Source organism: Heloderma suspectum, chromosome 1 (genome assembly GCF_057233095.1).
Source record: "Heloderma suspectum isolate Gila_16-S chromosome 1, 16-S_ref, whole genome shotgun sequence".
NCBI lineage: Eukaryota > Metazoa > Chordata > Lepidosauria > Squamata > Helodermatidae > Heloderma > Heloderma suspectum.
In genome coordinates this window covers 320,030,766-320,053,445 of record NC_139458.1, presented here as the reverse complement: position 1 = coordinate 320,053,445, position 22,680 = coordinate 320,030,766, and the positions used below count along the sequence as shown (strand labels likewise).

General features: G+C 42.4%; 1 protein-coding gene across 3 annotated transcripts in view; it reads right to left on the bottom strand.

Annotated features, from left to right (window-relative positions):
* The window catches only part of SOBP (sine oculis binding protein homolog), a 226,740-nt gene that overhangs the window by 187,391 nt on the left and 16,669 nt on the right, over positions 1–22,680 (bottom strand). For all 3 annotated transcript variants that reach the window (XM_084831334.1, XM_084831342.1, XM_084831325.1), the window contains exons 2-3: positions 2,914–3,052; positions 1,413–1,598 (exon numbers count right to left, since the gene is read on the bottom strand). In XM_084831334.1, the coding sequence (XP_084687460.1) occupies positions 1,413–1,598; positions 2,914–3,052 (325 nt within the window). The remainder of the gene's footprint in view (positions 1–1,412; positions 1,599–2,913; positions 3,053–22,680) is intronic.

Sequence of the window (22,680 nt, the reverse complement as noted above, 5' to 3'; positions counted from 1 at the left end):
CATTCCCTGCACCTCCTCCTCCAAGTCATTAATAAAAATGTTGAAGAGCACTGGGCCCAGGACTGAACCCTGCGGTACCCCACTCGTTACCTCTCCCCAGTTTGAGAAGGTCCCATTGGTAAGCACTCTTTGAGTCTGATTCTGTAGCCACCTGTGGATCCACTGGATCATTGTTTCATCTAGCCCACTTTGAGCTAGTTTGCTCATCAGGATATCATGGGGCACTTTGTTGAAAGCTTTGCTGAAGTTGAGGTATATGATGTCTACAGCATTCCCACGGTCTACAAGGGAGGTTACTTGATCAAAAAATGAGATCAGATTGTTTTTGACAAATCCATGTTGGCTTCGAGTAATCACTCCATTGTTGTCAAGGTGCTTCCAGATGGATTGCTTTATCATCTGCTCCAGAATTTTCCCAGGGATTGATGTCAGACTGACTGGTCTGTAGTTCCCAGGTTCCTCCTTTTTACCCTTTTTGAAGATAGGCACAATATTAGCCCTCCTCCAGTCATCTGGCACTTCCCCTGTCCTCCATGATTTCTCAAAGAGAATAGACAGCAGTTCAGAGAGTTCTTTTGCCAGTTCCTTTATGACTCTAGGATGCAGTTCATCTGGCCCTGGAGATTTGAACTCATTTAAAGTAATTAGGTGTTCCTTGACCATATGCCTGTCGATCTCAAGCTGCAATCCTGCCCCTTCAGCCTGTACTTCGCCTTTGCCAGGGGGGTCATTGACCCTCTTTTGGGAGAAGACTGAGCCAAAGTAGGAATTGAGCACCTCTGCCTTTTCTTTGTCATCTGTTATCATTTTGCCATCCTTATTTAATAGCTGAACAACCATTTCTTTCCTCTGCCTTTTACTATGCACGTAGCTGAAGAAAGCCTTTTTGTTATTTTTAGCATCCCTCGCTAACCTCAGCTCGTTCTCCGCTTTAGCCTTCCTGACGCCATCCCTGCAATTCTGTGCTACCTGCCTGTACTCTTCCTTTGTTACTTGGCCTTCTTTCCACTTCCTATATGTGTCCTTTTTTGTTTTCAGGTCAACCCTAAGCTTTTTGTGAAGCCACATTGGCTTCTTCTGTTGTCTTCCACCTTTTCTTCTTGTTGGAATTGTTTGTGATTGTGCCTTGAGAATTTCCTTTTTTTAAAGTTCCCACCCATCTTGGACTCCTTTTCTCGTTAGCGTCGCTTGCCATGGGACCTTACTGATCATTGTTCTGAGTTTATTAAAATCAGCTCTCCTAAAATCCAGGGTACGCGTTTGACTACACTCGGTTTTTCCTTCCCTTAGAACCAAGAACTCAATTGTATCTGATTGAGAACTCAGTTGTATCTGACAATTGTAAACAAAACATTTCATACAGAAACATTATCTAACGTCTGCCTGAGATCATTACAAATTAAGTAATTTACCTGCTGGTGGCTTTATGAAAGGTGGTGGAATTAATGGTACAATAATGGGTACATTCCCATGCTCTTTTGACCCTGCTGGTGAGTCTGAGAGTCCATTTCCTGCAGTAAACCCTGGATAGCTCGCATTTATATTGTATGATGAAATAACACTGTCTTCAGGTAATTTTGTTTTTGGCAAAGAATTTTCTGTAAAAGAAACACAATAAATTATAATATATATTAAAACTGTTAATCATAGGGTCAAATTGTGTAACTAAATGAGCATGTGGGTAGCCTCTGTCTTTTGGCCAAGACTGGTTGTGCATGGTATCATGCACCCAGATTGTAGTTCATTACACTACTACAAACCTACTCTAACATTCCAGTATGGTGTAGTGGTTAGAGTGTTGGACTAGGGTCCAGGAGATCTGGGTTCTGTTCCCCACTTGGCCATGAAACTCACTGGGTGACATTGGCCAGTCACTGACTCTCAGCCTAACCTACTTCACACAGTCATTGTGATAATAAAATGGAGAAGAGGAGGAGAACCATTAAGTCACCTTGGGTTCCTTGCAAGAGGAAAAGGGGTGGGATATAAATATAATAATAAACATTAAAACAATGCTGAATAAACAATACAGTTGGACTGCATGAAGTGTAGGGGACGGAAAGAACAACAATATCTACTGTGGCCATAAGCAGCAAGCACGGGCAATCTGTCAAAGGAACAATTGCACAGAGGTACATTGCCAAGTGGTACTTTTGTGTATTTCTTTTTCAAGTAAGGTGGAGGGAAATTGCCCATCTGTAATGCAGGAGATATGCCCAGATATGAGATATATTTCATCTAATTTTCCATTTGTAGTATGAAAGGGGTTGCAATATATCAGCAAGAAAAACAATGTTGTGTGGAGCCACATTCCAGCTGATTGTACCCAGCCAACGGTACATAGGACTGTTAGGTCTAAAGTCTAGTTCCTACCAGTTGTGACTTCTGACAGTGCAGCATTGACAGAATGCTGCAGCCCTAAAGGGACAATGGGGGTTGAAAAGCAGTGGGAGAGGGGTAAATTTACTGCATTGATTTGAATTTAACAGCCAGTTTTTTGACTGTAGGCATCTATTAAACTTTGAAACACAGCTGATTATTCTCATTTTCAATAAAACCTGCAGCTAGAAGGTTTCCCAACAACAATGTTTAGCAGAAGGCTGGGGGGCGGGGGGAATACTGTGCTTGCTTTTTTGCCTGAATTTTAATACCACCTGGTAGCCACTTTAATGATAGCTTCATGAGAGTTGATCATCTGAGGAAGAAGTACTGCTGTTGCAGATTTCTATGTGCATAATAGCTATTATTTTGTTCAATATTGCTCTTCTGGATTTTGTCTAGAACTCATGGTCATGGATGCGAGTGAGGTCACCTTTAAAACTGTGATAGAATAAACAAAACATAAGCAAATTCTGGCAAGTGGTTACAGTTAATCCTGCTGTGCATGAACAAAGGGACATTAAATGTTATTACCTTTGAGAACAGAAATGTGCTGTCGGCTCTCCCCATCTGCAGGGTAGTTCCTGAATTCAATATCTTCTCCATCTTTTAATTCAACCTTATCATAACCATACCAGCCAAGAAGCTCATTCATAGTGTTTTCTGCAAAGTTCTGAAAGAGAAGAATTGCCTACTTATTTATGCAATCAATAATCATTTGGAACTAAGAGATGAATGCATAAATCGAAATCTATTTGCACCGTACCGTGAAATAGCAGGTTTGTCCCACCTCCTCTAGACTAATGTTCATTTATCAAGTCACTTACATAGAATGTAATGCATTTAAATCTTTGAATGACACATGTAATTATGACAGACCTTCATGAATTTGCAATTTAAAGAAAAATATGAGGGGGAAGAGAGCGATTTATCATTTCTTGCACATGAATTGATAGTGATATATTTAGCACGTATTTTTTACAAAACTTTATATCCTATGTTAACATAAAGTGTTTTAAAGCACATCAGGAAAGCAATAGAAGAACAAAGAAGGTTTCTCAGGCACCAGTTAATTGATCATACTACATTACAGCCATTCAAGTTAGCACAGGCTACTGACTCAACTAAAGCCTGATATAAACCAAGTCTAACCACAAAATAGATACTTTTAGAAAACAGCGCTAGAGAAACCAACTGCTTTTATTATTTCCCACTCACACATCCTGTTTCCTGATCATTCTTAACAATTTCAGAACTACCCAGTAAACACCATGAGAATCAGCATAGGTTCTGTGTTGATTGTGGGTATCAGGTATGCTGAACCAGCCTGCCTGATGTCCCTTAAGAAAGAGAGAGAGATGATGCTGTATAGCTCATTTAGGGCCATGGGCACACTTCCTGCTAGTAGCCTGGGGAAAGTTGATGTGTGATGAATTTACATGCCACTGTGGTAAGTGTCTGAAAGCAGGAACCAAATAGGCAGGGGAATGATCCCAAGACATGGTCTGAGGGCACATGATGATACCAACTTGCTGAGGCTAAGCAGAACTGGGTCTGATCAGTGCCTGGATGGGAGACTGCCTAGAAACCCCATGTGCACCTCCTTGAGTTCAATGATGGAAGAAAAGTGGGATATAAATGCTCTAATTAAATGAAAATAAATTGCATGGGTCCTTCCTTAATTGACTAGGAAGCAGATGGCAGGTTGGAAAGACCCATGGAAATGGCCCTGCCCACATAGTTCCTGCATTGAGGCACTTACCACAGTGGTGTGAGATCTTGCCGGAGATTTGCAGTTTCCATGCCACTAGTAGTAAGTATGAATGGGACCACAGTTTTGGGGATTCTCTGGATGTATTATAAAAATATTTTTCTTGCTCTATTACAAAAATAGTTTACCCTTTCAATGGACTGTCCCACTTTTAGATGGGCTGTAAATATGTTTTATCCATATCAGCATTAATAACTATCCTGTTTTTACTTGGCTTTTGTTAATGTTTGAGTACTAACTTCTGTTGCATTGCAGCTTTTTTTAAGAATATGTATTAATCTTATTGAATGCCACTTTGGGTAAAATATAAAATCAAATTAATTAAATGCATATAAATATTACAATTAGAGCTCTTGTAGTTCAGTAGATATAATATCAGATTTGGGCATAGGAGTTATTGACAGATTTGTGAGAATCCTTGCATACATAATTAATCAAGGCATGAGACCTTTTGTACTCCCATATACAAGAATTCATGGTAGCTCAGAGCAGCACTTAACTTTGGCAAGAGTGTGAGCTGGGCATGTTGCTGAATGGCTAGAGATGGGTGCAGGGGTTGCTCTAGTTCTGTTGTTGCCACACTCAGGGTGGTTTGCAGCAAAAGAGAGTTCTAGTTGAATGTCCCTTTCCCTTGGAGAGGCAGAAACTAGATACTGACAGTATAGTTGGAGGAAAGGGCTTCCATTTGTACTGAGAGCCACTTTCCTCTGGCAGCCCCAATAGGAAAGCAGAAGGGGGAAAGCTGAGCTTTTTCAAAGAGAGAAGGGAGACACCTACATCTCTTTAAACTGGGTTAGGTGTGATGGGCAGTGGATTTGGCTAAGGTCACTGCTGCCTGAGGTGAGAAAGGGAAATTCCTGAGGACATAGTTGGAAGCTGTGCCCTTCTAAGGAATTTTCTTGTGGTGAGGTGGCTTGAGGTGAAGCCATGACAGAAAGAGGAATGAGATGCACAAGAAAGCAAAGATTAAAGTCACCTGGAATACCCTCTTGAGTAAAACAAGAACTTTGAGGCACCAAGATGAGAATTCCAAACAGATAATCTAACAACTCTGGCAATAAGCATCTGAAGTTCATATCCCTGCTCAGCCATGAAACCGCTGTGTAGCCTTTTGAGAAATTTACTGTCATTCAATCAACTTACCTGATGCTCTTCCATAGAGTTAATACCCAGTGTAGTTAGAATGACTCATTTTTTTAGGTCAGCTTTGAAACCTGTTTGGCAATAGCCTTATGTAGATGTTCAGCCTGTTCACATGAGGGTTAAAAGGGTGATGGAGGCAAGGATGTGCACACAAACCTTGCTCCCAGGGTCCTCATCCCTAACTTCTCAGTCCCTAGTCTTCCCATGTTGAGCTGGAAGTTGCTCTACCTGGTGCACACACTGACCTCCACCACCCTTGTAGCTCTCATATGGGCCGGCTGAATGCCTGAATAGGGCTACTGACACAGCAGAAAAACAAACACACAGAGGAACTGGTTCAAGGCAATTGTCATCCATATCCAGTGGTTGTAACCTGCCTTGCTTACTCCAATTGTTCCATAGTTAATAAAATGTTTGTTCTTAGCAGGTGACGTTCTTTATGATGACAACACATGGCACCAGGATTGGAAGGCAGAAATTTCTGGAGATCCCAGAGTAGAGATGTGGAAAACTCCAAGGAAAACCTGGAAAAAACCCCAGAAAAAATCAAGAAAAAATGGGGTTTTCCCAGTTTGGTTTTGTCTTCTTCCAAGGACCTTTTTTGTTTTTGAAAAATTGAAAAGTTTTTTATTATGAAATATTTTCTTTCAGAATTATGAATGAAATGTTTAAGAGAAAGTGTTCATATATTGCTACCCAGCTTCTACTCCCCCCAAATTATTTCTAGAAACTATGTAATAGGAAGGCCTTTATAGGAAGACTAGAAATGTAAGTTTTCTCTGCATTGTGAAGACATGGGGGAAACGCTCTTTAATCCTCTGTGTAAGATTCCCAGCATAGCTATTTCTTTAATTCCTTATTAAAATTATTGATTAGGGGGCAATCCTATGGCTGCTAGACAGTGGCTAGACAGCCATAGGATATCTGGTTTTCCAGGAACTGACCTCCCCACACTTCTGCACTGCCTCCGAGGCAGCACAGAAGAGCCCTGTGCTCTGCACTCGCAATAGGAGTGCGGAGAGGCCAAAAAGGGGTGTTCTCAGGGGCGTTCCAGGGCGGGGAGGGCGGAAATACCTGTATGACACATGCAATGTGCCATACAGCAGCCTCCTCCCCCGCTCTGCCCTCCCGTGGCTAGACAGTCGCAATCAGCTGTCTAGCCAAAAATTCAGGGCAGGAGGAGCACGGAGGGAACAATCCCCTCCATGCTTCTCCTGCCCTGTACTGGATAGGCAGTCACCTCCAAGTTCGGAGGCAGCTGCCTATCTGAATAGGATCGCACCCTTAATGTATCTTGTTGTTTATTCATTCAATCATTTCCGACTCTTCGTGACTTCATGGACCAGCCCACGCCAGAGCTTCCTGTCGGCCGTTGCCACCTCCAGCTCACCCACAGTCGAGTATCTTTTACTGAGAGATATTTAGGAATGCTCCAACTTATGCTCAGTTTCCTAACATGTGACAGCTTCCCATCATGGTATCATAATATGCAAAGAAAATGTGCACTCTTGACAATTTGGGTTTTGTTCTGTAGAGTCCTGTGTTTCTGGGTTTGTTAGATGTTAACTAGAACAAGTCCAGAAACACAGGACTCTATAGAACAAAACCCAAATTGTCAATTAATGTAGTTCTAAAACCCAAATGTAATAGAAACACTGTATGTTATCCTGCCACTGCCACCACATAGGATGGAACAACATATGGGTTATCCCACTTATATTTCTTTTTTAACAAAATTAAAAATCTTTTGAAATTTCGATCTATACCTAAAATAAACTCAATAGTGTGGTTTCTATGGTGCAGGTATGGGACTGACTGGACACAACCTTTCACAATGAGCAAAAATTTACAAAAGGTAATAAAATAGGATTCAAATAATAGGCTGAGATCTCTTAAAGGTTTTTAAATAACTAGGGATGGACATTGGATTTGCATGACGCCTGAGCAAAATCATGCCCCTCTGGACCATTTCTGCTGCTTCTTGAGGTTAAACCAGCTTCCCTCCAAAGCTAGGCCAGAATGAAGCTTCGTTACTGATTTGTGCTTGGAGACACACAGAGTTTATGTCTCCAGCAAACAGTATCTTTTGATTTTGTTTCTCTAAAACACTAATGAGTAGAGGAAGGGAGGGAGTACAGTTGAGTGAATGACAGCTCCACCTTCTAATCCTAGAGTACATTTTACCAGAGGCTTCAATCACTGTGCTTTGCAAGAGGGCCAGGATGGGACTGTGAGATGGCCGTTCTTTCAACATCTCCAGGCTTCACTATGAAAAAAGCCTTAAACATTTAATTTCATTTATTATATTTCTATACCACTCCATAGCCAAAGCTCCTTGGGCAGTTCACAAAAATTAAAAAACCATTAAAATACATTATATAAAGTATATAACCGTTCACATAATGGCATAGAACTAATACCACACACAGCAACAACATGTATCTAAAACATTTTAGATATAATGTTTAAAACAATCAGCCAGAGACAACCAAAGAGACTCATTATATGCTGCCAAATGCCTGAGAGAAGAGGGCAGTTTTAACTCGGCACCAAAAAAATGATAATCTTGGCGGCAGGCAAGCCTTGTCAGGGAGATTATTCCATAAATTAGTATATAAGCATCATAACTCCCTAGCCCCTGCACCTATCCTTCTGAACGTTTGCAGGTTTCTTGCCAGGGAAACATCTATGATATGTGCCATTTTCATACAAATTCCCCCAAATAACAGGGGGAGAGGGAAGAGGAAGCAAATAAGTCCTCCTCTCCAAAGTTGAGGGCTCCCCTTCCATATGAATAATTGCACCTATCCTTCTGAAGTTTTGCAGGTTTCTTACTTAGGCTTTCTGTAATTTTCAGAAAAAATGGTCCACAAGGAACATAGGAAGATATGCACATCCTCTTTGGAATACCCTCAAAATCTCTAGGCTGCTCTTGCATGAAAATCTATATGCCTATTTATCTGAAACTTGGACAGGCTAGATCCCCTCAAAAGGGGCACCTAAACCTGCAAATTTCATCCAATTCTGCCAAACTGGATCTGCCAAAAACCAAAACATAAAGGCATGTAGCGCAAAACCCCTACACCTATTTTTTTTCTGAGAAAGCCCTAAGGGGCTACTATGCCTGCAAATATAATTCAATTTTGACAAGGGGATGTGGGGGGAGGTAGAGCCATTTTCTTTTTATTTCCCATGATAGTCAAGGAGAAGTACAAGGCCTTGGATTTCTGAATCTTTGCTTGGGCTGAGTACCCAAGTTGAAGTGGATTGCTTCTGAATCAGTCCAAACAGAACTGGGTCATTTCCCAAAATGCCAGATTGGAGTCCAAACTAATCTGGGTCTTGGTGCATACTTCTGTTGGTTACTATTCCTAACAGGCAAGAGAGTCTTTCCCAGCTAAATAAGTACTCAACAGCTTTTCCTTCAGATCACGGGTGACCTGCCCCTTCCAGAAAATAAGTGTTTCCGCGAATTTCGGTGCTTGCCCCTGGAAGCGCTACTTTGCAGCTGCCACTGTGTGTGTCACCACTGGCAAGCCTAGGCTACCCACAGAAGGTCACCATTGGATACTGCCCCTTATTTGCTAACTCAGTCCCAACCAATTCCTCACAAACAGGAAGAGATGCTGTAGATGGGTCTTCCTTTGCCTCTAGCTCTTCCTGCTTCTTCTGGCTTTTAGGACGATTCAGATTTTTCAGGGACTACTTGCTAAAGTTCTTAAAATGTGTTATGCATAACTTAGTTTGTTCATTAAATTATCATCTTTGGACTATTAAAATTAAAAGTATAACTTATTCAGACAATAATTACAAGTGAGTTTATGTCAAGAAGCGCCCTAGCTGCCTCTTACAGTTTACTACAATAGCCAACTCAAGACACAGACAAAAGGATTCTTTTCAAGGCTTTAATCCTTTTACAACTTAATGACTCTTTCAGATGCTAATCACCAGCGACTAAGCAATGAACAGCAGAGTAGCCTATGCTCCAGGTTAGGCAGTTGGTCCCCATTTGAAGGAGAATCACAGGAAGACCCTGAACTTATGGGCTAGGGAGAGATCCTCCCTTTTTCCCTTGGGTCCTTGGGACACGACCGTTGCTTGAGCACCAAACGAGCGCTACGCCTCCTTTCTGTGCCCTCCAGCTGTCGTCGCTCCCGGCATCGGCGTCAAGTGTCCAGCAAGCCCCGCTCCAACACTCTCTCACTGCCAGGGTCGCTATCTATCCCAGGAATGCTGTCAGGAGGAATCTCTGCCAGCTGCTGTGTCTGTGAGGGATGAGCTGGCTCCTCTCCCACAGATTGCTGTTCCTCCTCAGAATCAGAACTGCTCTGGGGTTCTATCAGCTCAGATTCCACCCTGACAGTTTACTTTTAAGTGTTTTTAATTTTAATGATAATTTTATTAACCATTTTATGTTCATAAAGTAACAAAATGACTTTAGAACTGTAAAGAACACTACAAAAAATAAGTATTGTATATGTTTCTATTTTCCCACACATTTCCATTTGTCTGGGGAAAGTGTGGCAGGAGGGATGTTTTTCCCAAGGCTTCAGAATTTCCAGAAATTTTACATCTCTATCCTAGAGAAAGAAATACAATTAAAATGGCAGCTAGCAAGCTACTCACCAGCACTTAGATTTCGGAGCAATGTGGTTTGGAAAAAGGCACAATGGCTGATTTACTGGAACACTGAATAAGAACACTCTATAGTTCAACATTTTCTTGCAGCTCCCACTTGTATATTCAAAATGAGACAAAATGGTGGAACAATTTTTTATGAATATGAAACTAAAAGGTCAATTATGTGGATATAGAGCATTAATCTTTAACCTGTGTTAAAGATATAACTCCTTTGCTGAGGGAACTGCACTGGCTGCCTATCGCTACCGGGCCACATTTAAGGCTTTAGTACTAGTGTACAAAGCCATAAACAACTTGAGACCAGGTTACCTGAGAGAGCGCCTTCTCCCTTACCAACCTGCCCGGTCACTGAGGTCATCGGAAGGCTTGCTCTTGGTGGTTCCACATGGACCTATGGCCCGACTGGAGTCCACCAGGAGAAGAGCATTCAGCATGGCGGCCCCCTTTCTTTGGAATTCCCTGCCCCTGGAGGTCAGGCAGGTACCAACACTGTGTTGTTTCCAGCACCTCCTGAAAACAGCACTGTTCCAGGAGACATTCCTTAATTGACCAATTACAGTTTTTATTTACATTGTGTGTTTTTTAAGTATAGTTTTAATACGGTGTTTTAATCTTTTTATTCTTTTATTTCTTGTGTTCACCACTCTGAAATCTGTTCTAGATATGGAGCACTATATACATATTGTAAATAAATAAGTAAGTAAGTTTTGGATGAAATAAACTGTTTTTTAAGCATGTGAATTTTTACTAAAATAATTGATGTAATCCAGGAAAAGGCAATCTATATAATGTCAAGCAGGACAATTAGTCAGGAATATATGTATATTCTGAAAAACGGCACAACTGTGCAGCAGGCAACTTTGAATACTTTGAGATGCAAGAGGCATTTTGAAGAAAGGATATAATCAATTACAAAAACAATGGCAATGACATGGCAACAATGTGAGAACAAAAGATACCAGAATTTGTGTAACCATTTGTATCACCTGACCATTATTAGGGAACACCTAGAGAAAGTAGAAAAGTTTAATTTCTGACTGCAGAAGGACACTTCAAGCAGAGAGAGAGAACTATTTTTAAAACAACACCAGGGAGGAAACTATAAACACAAAATATTGAATCATCAAACTAACCACTAATGACATATATATGATAGAAGCAGGAGTACAACCAAATATAATGACTGAAACAGAACTACAAGGCACAATTAACCGTTAAAGAGTGAAATGCGGCTCTAAAATAATTTAAAGATGGAATCATCCCAGTTTGGGGAGAATTTACTCCGGCTGTTACATACAAAGGAAAAAGATTTGCCAAGACTCTGTGTAGTACCCAGAAGCAAACAATCAGTCTTGGGCCTAAACACTTGTGAAGTGCTTGGTTTTGTGAAGAAAATTATTGACATGGGTCCAAAGGCATTCTTATAAATAAAGATGACACTGGAGGCTGCCTCTTCACTTTACAGCATGCCACCATCACCCTACCCCACCCCATTAAAAATATGTTTAATTTTTTTAAAGAATTGGTAGGGGCAATCCTGGTGCCAAGAGAGTTGTGTATGGACATATTAGTGCCCACAAGCACAATATTGGTGATCCCAGGCATAAAAAAATGAATAGAGCAATAGGGGAACCAACTAAGTGAATTTACTGTCAAACAAGAGAAGAAAACAGGAGAACTAAGAGCATGCACAGCTTCCAAGGAGCTAACAAAAAAACATTAAAATGCTTCCATTTACCTACAAAAAATTAAATTCTGTCTGACAAGAAAGTGGCAATTTCTTTAGAAAACCAGTTACATAAACTGGATTTTGGTCAGTTCTACTGTACGGAAAATGCTCCAAGATCTGCACATTTAGCACACCCTTTGGCAGAGAATAGTTTCTAAGACTGTTTTTTGGTCTATGCTCAGTATCTTAAGTATTCAACCACACCATGGATCAGAAGATGCTAGAAGGTGTAAATAACTGATATAAAATTATACATTCATTACATCAACATTTGGGGCATCACCAGCAAAGAGCAGCATGAAAGAATTAAGAAAGTACTGGAAATTGCAAGAATGAACCATTTTAAGCTAAACAAAGCAAAATGCCAATTCTAAACAGCATGTACAACATATTTAGGCAGAAGATTAACCTCTGAGGAAATCTTGCCAGCTAAATCAAAGAGACAAGCCATAGTGATTACGCCAAGACTGGAAGATAAATAAAGGGATTACAAGACTTTTAGGTATGTTGAATTATTTTAGCAAATTCATATCAAATTTTGCAGCCCATACAGCTCTTCTGATAACACTTCGGCACATGGGCACGGATCCCAGAGCATGAAGATGAGTTCAATAACTTAAAACAAATCCCAATAACAGACCCCCGTAGTGGAATATTTTTATATGCTAAAGGAAATCAAACTTTCTACAGATGTGTCACAAGACATTATGAAGTATTACTACAGAAGTATGGAACAGATTGGATGCCAATTTCCTATGGCCACAGAAATCATGTATGAACTGAATGTAAAACGAATGCTAGGCCTGGCCTTTGGATGCACCAAGTTCATGATTTTCTTTTCTCTTTTCCACAGCTTCAAGGATGAAACTGATTACACACTTCTAACTGCAGTCCATCAAAAGGGTCTGGAAGAAGTATGTCTGCACCAGGGGTGGGCAACCTGTGACCCTCAGCTTAATTTCATACAGCCCTCAGCCTAATTTGTTAAATCCCTCCATAAGCAAGCTATTCAGATCTCTGGTAGGGGTGGTCTGCCTCTCCCTAGTAGCCTGCTGGACAGGGAGGAAGTGGAGAGAGAGACTGAAGCCAGTGCTGATCAGGAGTTCATGCACAGCCTCCCTTGCTTTTCAAACAAGGCCCTCCAATCAGATTCATTGCATCATCAGTTGGGCCTATCTATAAAAGGAGGCACGCTTGCAAGGAAGCCAGCTTTTTGAGCATGAGAAGCCTCAGTGACGAAGGGTATCTCTATACCAGCCTAAAATCCTTCATTTAAAACAGGGGTTTCTACTTCCATTTTAAATGCAGGATCACAATGACTCCCTTTTTTACCTGCTTCTTTTCCCCCTCTCCCCTTCCCCCCCCCTTCTCCCCATATCTGAGTCTTCCATTATTTTTCATTGATCTCGCTCCTGGACTTGCTGCTTTTCCTATTTTCACGGAGGGAACTCAAGTGGAAAACAATGGGGTAATTTGATAGCTCATTATCTGCGATCAATTTAAAAATGGAATGAACGGCATTTAGTGCAGGAGATGTCTTGGAGGTTCACAGCGTCATGTAAAGAGCCTGCAAACTTCTGTGAAGGAGCAATCTCAATTACAGGGTAAAAGCTCAGTGTGAAGAAAGGCAAAGCGTCTCAGCCCCAGGGACAAAGCATCAGCAAACAAGTGAGTTAAGAAATTGTGCGAGTTTAGCCATAGGGCGAGAAAGCCAGGGTAGTGAACTCATCCCTCCCTACTCACAGTGAGTAACTGTAAATAAATAACTATTAATAATTTCCCCACCTTCTCATAGTAAAAAGCTAAGTTTACCAGGGAAAATACACGCAAATAAAAAAAAACCTTATGAAGGTAGAAAGCCAGCAGGGGGCCATGGGCTATCCAGTGTATTGCACTGAGTGCCACATGTATGACTATCCACCTGCTGGACAGAAGTTGTGGGTGTGTGCTTGGTGTAATGAGCTCCTGGTTCCCAGGGAACAAGTTTGTTCCCTTGAGGCCAAGGTTGCTGACTTGGAGAAGCTAAGAGAGGCAGATAAGTTTGTGGATGAGACTTTCAGGGACCTATTAGCAGTGTTCCACTCCCAGGGTGACTGCTGTCATGGAGAATGCTGGTCTTGGGGAAGGAGGGCGTCATTCTGAGGAAGAGGGAAATGATCCCTTAGAAGGGATCCATTCCTCAGAAGTCGAACAAATATCCTCTCGCACCGAGGATGTGACTCTGGAGGGAGGGGGGCTTGTGGTAGTGGGAGATTTGATCATTGGACACACAGACAGCTGGGTTTGTGATGGGCATGTAGACCGCATGGTGAACTGCCCATCTGGTGTGAAGGTTACAGATATCATGCGCTGTCTAGATAGCATAGTAGATAGTGCTGGGGTGGAGTCAGTGGTCATGGTCCATGTTGGTACCAACGATGTGGTCCAGGACCACCAAAGTAGCTTTCTCTGAAATGCTACCTGTTCCACACTCAGGGCCAGCTAGACAGGTGAAGCTGAGGAGTCTCAATGTGTGGATGAGACGGCGGTTCAGGGAAGAGGGGGTTCAGATTTGTTAGGCAATGAGGAACATTTTGGGACAAGCCAGGCCTGTACAAGAGGGACGAACTCCACTTGAACCAAACTGCAACCAGACTGCTGCCACTAAACATAAAAAGGGCAGCTTTCAAACTAAACCATGGGGAAAAGCCAAAAGGAACTGGGAAGCATCCAATTCGGGTTAAATCATCCCAACAGGGTGAAGATGAAAATGTTTCTGATTGCCCAAATGTAGAAGGGGAGGAAATATGCCAGGAGTACATGGTAGAACATAATAGCCAATCAAAGACTCCAAAGTCCCATAGCAAAAGATGCACATGCCAGGGGCATCTGGGGACGGACACTGCGTATAGGTGTTTCTATGCAAATACTAGAAGCCTCTGAGTCAAAATGGGAGAGTTGGAGTGCTTGATTTTAAAGGAGAACCTGGATATCATGGGCATTACAGAAACCTGGTGGAATGGAGAAAACCAGTGGAATATGGACATCTCTAGATATAAATTCAACAGGAAGGACAGGGAAGGGTGTACTGGGGGAAGGCATAGTGTCGAGCGGACTAGAACATCTAACAGGGTAGGCTCTTCCACAGAGGCACTGTGGGTGACAATACCAGGCCCCAAAATTAATTTAGTGCTAGAACGTGCTGTCATCCCCCAGACCAGAATGCTCAGAGTGACCTTGAGATGGAAAACAAAATCTGGGAAGCTTCCAAACAAGGAAGTGTTGTAATAATGAGTGACTTTACCCCCACACCGACTGGATAAATGCATGTTCCAGTCATGACAAAGAGGTTAAAATTCTCGATGCCCTAAATGACTGTGCCCTAGAACAGTTGGTCATGGAACAGACCAGAGGGGAGGCGACCTTGGCTTTAATCCTAAGTGGTGTCACGTGGCTAAAATGTATACCACGGGTTAGGAAAGGGAACACCAAGTCCAGGAGGTCGCCAGCATGGTTAACAAGCAGTGTTAAGGAAGCTGGTAGAGAAAAGAGAGCTTCCTTCAGAAAATGGAAGTCTTGCCCAATGGAGGAAAACAAAAGGGAGCACAAGCTTGCACAAAGGAGATGCAAGCAGACAATACAAGATGCAAAAAGGCATTTTGAAGGGCATATCACTAACAATATCAAGGCCAACAATAAATAATTCTTTAAATATATTAGAAGCAGAAAACCAACTAGGGAGGCAGTTGGACCATTGGATGACAATGGAGTTAAATGAGTACTGAAGGAGGACAAGGAGATTGTAGAAAAGCTGAATTCTTTTCATCTGTCTTCACCACAGAAGATATAGGACAGATACCTGTGCCTGAACTGATATTTCAGGAAGGGTATCTGAGGAACTGAGGCAAACAGTGGTGACAAAAGATGAAGTTCTGAACCTTACTGATAAAGTGAAAGCAGATAAATCACCGGACCCAGATGGTATCCATCCTAGAGTTCTCACAAAACTCAAATATGAAATTGCTGATCTTCTAACCAAAATATGCAACATGTCCCTAAGATCAGCTTCTGTACCAGAGGACTGGAAGATCGCCAATGTAACACCAATTTTCAAAAAGGGATTGGCGGGGAGGTGGACCTGGGAAATTACAGGCCCATTAGCTTAACATCTGTTCTAGGTAAATTGGTTGAAGGCATTATTAAAGATAAAATTAGTAAGCATATAGAAGGACAAGCCCTGCTGAAAAAGAATCAACATGGCTTCCACAAAGGTAAGTCCTGTCTCACTAACCTTCTAGAGTTCTTTGAGAGTGTCAGTAAACATGTAGACAAGGGTGATCTGGTAGACATTGTTTACTTGGACTTCCAAAAGGCTTTTGACAAAGTCCCTCATCAAAGACTCCTGATTTAGCAGTCATGGAATAAGATGACAGGTCCTCTTATGGATCAGTAAGTGGTTAAAGAACAGAAAGCAGAGGGCAGGAATAAGGCCACAGGGATTATGACCAATGCTTTCCAACTTGTTCATAAATGATCTGGAATTAGGAGTGACTAATTAAGTGACCAAATTTGCCAATGACACCATGTTATTTAGGGTGCTTAAAACAAAAAGGGATTGTGAAGAGCTCCAAATGGATGGAACACTTACCTTCCGTTCCGTTCTGTTTCTGCTGGGGGAGGGGAGGCACTCCATCCCTCCCCCTGGAATCCTCGATGGGTGGGAGGCGATCCGAACTTCCCCACCGGAATCCTGCCCATCCGGCTCCGCTCCACGGAATCTGGCACATCTGGCCGCTGGCCAGCCCTGCAGGGACACAAATGGTGGCTGTCATAGCCGCCGCCATTTGCATCCCTGTATTTAGCCGTGATAGGCTACGTAAATATTTACGTAGCCTACCACGGCAGGGGGGAAAAAAAAAAACCCAGCATATGCAAATGGTGGTGTCCCTGCATTAGCCGTGATAGGCTACGTAAGTATTTACATAGCCTATCACGGCTATGAAGAAAAAGCGAATGGCGGCCGCATGACGGCCGCCATTCGCAAAGCAGCGCGGACGGGAGCAGGTAAGTGCTCCGTTTCGCGCGCCTTTTGTGGGTTGGGGGCGGCGGGGGCTTCGTTCCGCGATGGATTTCAGGGGGCCGAATGCACTGGCATTTGGCCTTACCGAGATCCATCATGGAATTCTCTGACATCCCTAATATCTCCAGACTGGGAGAATGAGAATCTAAATGACAAATGTGGTTCAGTGTAAGCAAGTGTAAAGTGATGCACGTTGGGGCAAAAAAACCAACTTCAAATATAACCTGATGGGATCTGAGCTAGCGGTGACTGATCAGAAAGAGATCTTGAGGTTATGGTGGACAGCTCAATGCAACTGTCAACCCAGTGTGCAGCTGCAGTAAAAAAAAAAAAAAAAAAAACAAGGCAAACTCCACATTAAGCATAATTAGAAAAGAAATTGAGAATAAAACTGCCAGTGTCATAGTGCCCTTATACAAATCTATGGTGCGACCACACTCGGAATACTGTGTACAGTTCTGGTCACCACGCTTAAAAAAAGATATTGTAGAGCTAGACAAAGTGTAGAAAAGGACAACTAAAATGATCAAGAGGCTGGAGCATCTCCCCTATGAGAGAGTTACAACAGTTGGGATTGTTTAGCATGGAAAAAAAGGAGGGTAAGGGGAGACAGGATAGAGGTGTACAAACTTATGCATGGTGTGGAGAATGTGGATACGGAGACATTTTTCTCCCTCTCTCAAAATACTAGAACCCGGGGTCATCCCATGAAACTGATTGGTGGGAGATTCAGGACAGATAAAAAGAAGTACTTCTTCAAAAAGCACATAGTTACACTATGGAATTCACTACCACAGGATGTAGTGATGGCCACCAATTTGGATGACTTTAAAAGGGAGTTGGACAAATTCCTGGAGGAAAAGGCTATCAATGACTACTAGTCTTGATAGCCTATGTGCTACCTCCAGAACCAGAGGCAGTGAGCCTATGTACACCAATTTCTGGGGAACATGGGTGGGAGGGTGCTGTTGCACTCATGTCCTGCTTGTGGTTCCTGGTCGACAGCTGGTTGGCCATTGTGTGAACAGAATGCTGGACTAGATGGACCCTTGGTCTGATCCAGCATGGCTCTTCTTATGTTCTTGTGGAAGGGGGTAAAAGAGAAAAAAGGGTGTGGCACAGAGGCAGAGAGAGAGAGAGAGATCTTGCTCACGTTTGGCCCTGGCCCCGCCCACTTTCATCATGCAAGCCCTAAAGATTATCTCCTAGGGAATGCAGCACCAAACAGAAAAGTTCCCCACTCCTGAACTACACATACAGTGGTGCTTATGAAATACAAAAGTATGGTATCACCCTAGAAATTCTAATCTGGATGTCAACTATTAAGTGCATAGATATTTTCTAGAGCAGTTGCTCCATCTGTAAATTCATAATTTGATGAGTCCAAAGAAATATTAAACATACATATATACAATAGCAGCTTCTCGCACCATGTCCTCAGATTTATGGGAGGAACACCGAACAGAAATAATCAAGAATTAAATGTTACAATCAGTTTTTCAAGCAATAAATGAGGGATTACTTTCAATTTTTTCCCAGTATTACTATCAAATATCATATCGATTATCTATATCAAGGTTCCAAGAATTAAGTCTTATTAGCATATTCACTTTACAAGAGTTTCATATTGGACATTTCCGGGGTCTTTCTGAAAAGCACCCAAATCATGGTGCCTATGGGCATGATGAAGAAAAGATTAGACAATATACATCAGGGGTGGCCAACACGTAGCCTGCATGCAGCCCTCCTGGCCTCCAGAGAGGCCACCATGCCACCAAAAGCCTCTGTTGTGGTTTGCTGCCAAAATTCAGCAGCAAACCACTGTGGGGGGTGGGTTGCCAAGAACTCACTGAATGTCTCTGGTAGTAACAGGTGTATGGCCTGCAAGGGACGGGCCCTGGGGGGTGGAAAGTGGCCCCTGCCCTCCCCAATCTGCCCACCCTCATTTACATGGGCATAAAGAATGACCACATGCCAAAGGAAAGCTAAAGCATCCTAAAGCACGTGCTAAAGAACCCTAAAGCAGGGTTCCTGATTATGCACTGGCTTCTACTCAGGTTCAAATAAAACATGAACAGAAGTTCCTTTCAGACCTCCCAGCTCAACATGGGAAGATAAAGGACTAAATAAACTGTATTCTGGTCACAGTTAAGCAGATATATTTGAGAGATGGTGAGGTAGTGTGGAATGTATACATAATGCCAAGATTTCCACAAGAAAGAAGCAATGATACAACATGAACAACTAGCAACTCTTTGGGACAAAGCTGAAATTTATTTGTCCCATCTGGCAGGACTCAAATGTTCATTGACAATGGACTGCAATTTTTCCAAAGATAGTCGCCTTGGAAGATATTATAGTAGCAACATTAGAGGCCAGGCACAAACCTCTTTTGTTCTCCTAGGCCTTTTAACTTCCTGAAGTATTTTATCAGCCACTTTATCTTAGTATTTCATTGTTTTAAAGAATTTGTATTTTTAAAAATTTATAAACTATTATGGAATCTTTTTAGATGAAAGGTAGCATTAAAATATTTTAAATGAAAAAAAAGTTACAGAAAATCCGTATTTCCCCATCGTAGCATTGCAGAAGTAGTAGTAACAGATAATGTACCACAGTTCAAATATAAGGAATTCCTGAACTAGTTTATGACTTTATGTGCAAATAGTAATAATGTACTAATAAAAATAAGGGAAGCAGAAAAAGATCCCTGCCTGACACTGCTTAATTATAGATGACTCCATTTCACTGTAGAAAAGCATCAGCAGAGCTTCAATAGGCATACAATTACCAGACATAAACTAAAATACAAATTCTCAAAGAAACTAGTGATAGTGCAAAAAAAGATGGCAAGTATAGAGCCAAGAAAAATACTGTAATGGGGGAAATACTATAAAGCCTGTCAAAACAACAGTGATTGAGGAAGAATCACTACACCTGTACTGAGGAAGTAACTTCCTAGTGACTGAGGAAGGTTATAGACAATGGGCAAATTGAAAGCACCTGCTCAAAATTCCTGAAACTATAACACAAACAGAAAAGGCAACAGCAACACTGAGCATACAGATACCTCTTCTTTTTTTGTTAGCGGCCATTTTATTGAGTTATTGATTTATCAGATTTGTAAGGCCTGGCGTGCTATGGTCCATGGGGTCACGAAGAGTCGGACATGACTGAACAACAACAAATAGCACTTTCTATGAAATTTCAAAGTGGTGAACGTAGAATATTTTACCATTAAAGCAACAATAAAATATAACAATAGAACCATACAAGAAAAATTACTAATTAGCAGTAAAACTCCACATTCTACTGTGCGCTACAGACCACAGCTGGCTGGGTCACATATCAGGGCAAAGCCTGTGTGAAGAGATGAGTCTTCAGAAGACTTCTAAGCGTACAGTCCTATCAGGATAGACAGCAGCCTCTGAAGTCGAAGGCTGACACCTATCCAGTGCAGGTCAGGAAGAGCACAGAGGGGATCTTTCCTCTGCACTCTGCCTGCCCTGCATTCTTGGTCAGACGCAAAATTTCGTGCATCTAGCGGGGCTTCGGAGGGGAGGCGAGAACTGGCCTGGAGACCCCATAGGAAGCAACATAAAGGGGCTTCCCCTCCCCTCCCCTGGAAACACCCCCTTTTCTCCATCTTCACACACTGTTTTACGAGCATGGAGAGGCAGCCACCATGGTTCTCCCCATGCAGGCTACAAGAAGGGGACCGAGCGCTGTTGGAGCCAGTAAAGAAAAAAATCCTATGCCTTCTAGACAGTGGCAAGTGGCCATAGGATTGCTCGCTAAATGTCAGAACCATGGGGGCCTCTCTAATGATAGCTGGTTATGCATCCGAGAGGGTGGTTGCTCCAACACTAAATGCTATACTGCAAGTGCTCCTGAGGTGAACCTCATGAGTATTCTCTCTGATGACTGCAAAGGGGCAGAAGTGGTGATGCAGTCCTTAAGATTTGTTGTTCAGTCGTTCAGTCGTGTCCGACTCTTTGTGACCCCATGGACCATAGCACGCCAGGCCTTCCTGTCCTGCGCTCTCTCCCGGAGTGTGCTCAAGTTCATATTCATTGCATCGGTGGTACTATCTAGCCATCTCATCCTCTGCTGTCTCCTTCTCCTTTTGCCTTCAGTCTTTCCCAGCATCAGGGTCTTTTCCAGAGAGTTTTCTCTTTGCATTAGGTGGCCAAAATATTTGAGCTTCAGCTTCAGTATCTGTCCTTCCAATGAGCACTCAGGGTTGATTTCCTTTAGGATTGACTGATTTTACCTCCTTGCAGTCCAGGGGACTTGTAAGAGTCTTCTCCAGCACCACAGTTCGAAAGCATCCATTCTTCGGCACTCAGCCTTCCTTATAGTCCAGCTCTCACAGCCATACATTACTACTGGGAAAACCATAGCTTTGATTAGACGGACCTTTGTTGGCAAGGTGATGTCTCTGCTTCTTACTATGCTGTCTAGGTTGGCCATAGCTTTCCTCCCCAGGAGCAAGCGTCTTTTAATTTCATGGCTACAGTCACCGTCTGCAGTGATCTTGGAGCCTAAGAAAGTAAAATCTGTCACTGCTTCCATTTCTTCCCCTTCTATATGGCAGGAAGTGATGGGGCCAGATGCCATGATCTTAGTTTTTTTAATGTTGAGTTTCAAACCAGCTTTTGCACTCTCCTCTTTCACCCTCAACAAGAGGCTCTTGAGATCCTCTTCACTTTCTGCCATTAGGGTGGTATCGTCTGCATATCGGAAGTTGTTGATAATTCTCCCAGCAATCTTAATTCCGACCTCTGATTCATCCAACCCGGCATTTCTCATGATATACTCTGCATATAAGTTAAATAAGCAGGGTGACAATATGCAGCCTTGTCGTACTCCTTTCCCAATTTTGAACCACTCGGTTGTTCCATGTCTGGTTCTTACTGTTGCTTCTTGACCCTCGTACAGGTTTCTCAGGAGACAGGTAAGGTGGTCTTGTACTCCCATCACTTTAAGAATTTGCCCGAGTTTGTTGTGATCCACACAATCAAAGGCTTTAGCGTAGTCAATGAAGCAGAAATAGATGTTTTTCTGGAATTCTCTTGCTTTCTCCATGATGCAGCGAATGTTGGCGATTTGATCTCTAGTTCCTCTGCCTCTTCGAAACCCAGCTTGGACTTCCGGTAGTTCTCGGTTCACATACTGCTGAAGCCTAGCTTGTAGGATTTTGAGCATCACCTTGCTGGCATGTGAAATGAGCGCAATTGTGCGGTAGTTTGAACACTCTTTGGCGTTGCCCTTCTTTGGAATTGGAATGTAAACTGACCTTTTCCAGTCTTGCGGCCATTGTTGAGTGTTCCAAATTTGTTGGCATATTGAATGCAGCACTTTAACAGCATCATCTTTTAGGATTTGAAATAGCTCAGCTGGAATACTGTCATCTCCACTAGCTTTGTTGTTAGTAATGCTTCCTAAGGCCCACTTGACTTCACTTTCTAGGATGTCCGGCTCAAGTTCAGTGACCGCACTATCATGGCTATCAGGGACATTCAGATCTTTCCTTAAGATAACCTGGTCCAAATTGTTCAGGGTTTTATATATTAACAATAACACCATAAACTTGCCATAGTAGCTTACAGATAGAGAGACAGACAGAGAGAGAGAGAGAGAGAGAAGTTTATTACGGTCAAAGACCAGCCCAAAAGGTAGCTTACTGGCAGACAGTGCAGTTATTTTAGCAGAGGTGTAACTTGCTGTCAGAAAGAGGCCACAGTTAGCAGCCTTGCTGCTGCACTTAGCACCAGCTGCAGCTTCTGGACCAAGCCTAAGGGTAGCCCCCACATAAGAGTGCATTATATACTCGAGTCTTAAGGTTATCAATGCCTGAACCACTGTGGCTAAGGTATCATGGTCCAGTGGCTGGTGTACCAGTTGGGTAAAAGGCACTCTTAGTCACCAAGCCCACTTGAGCATCCAGTGACCAAG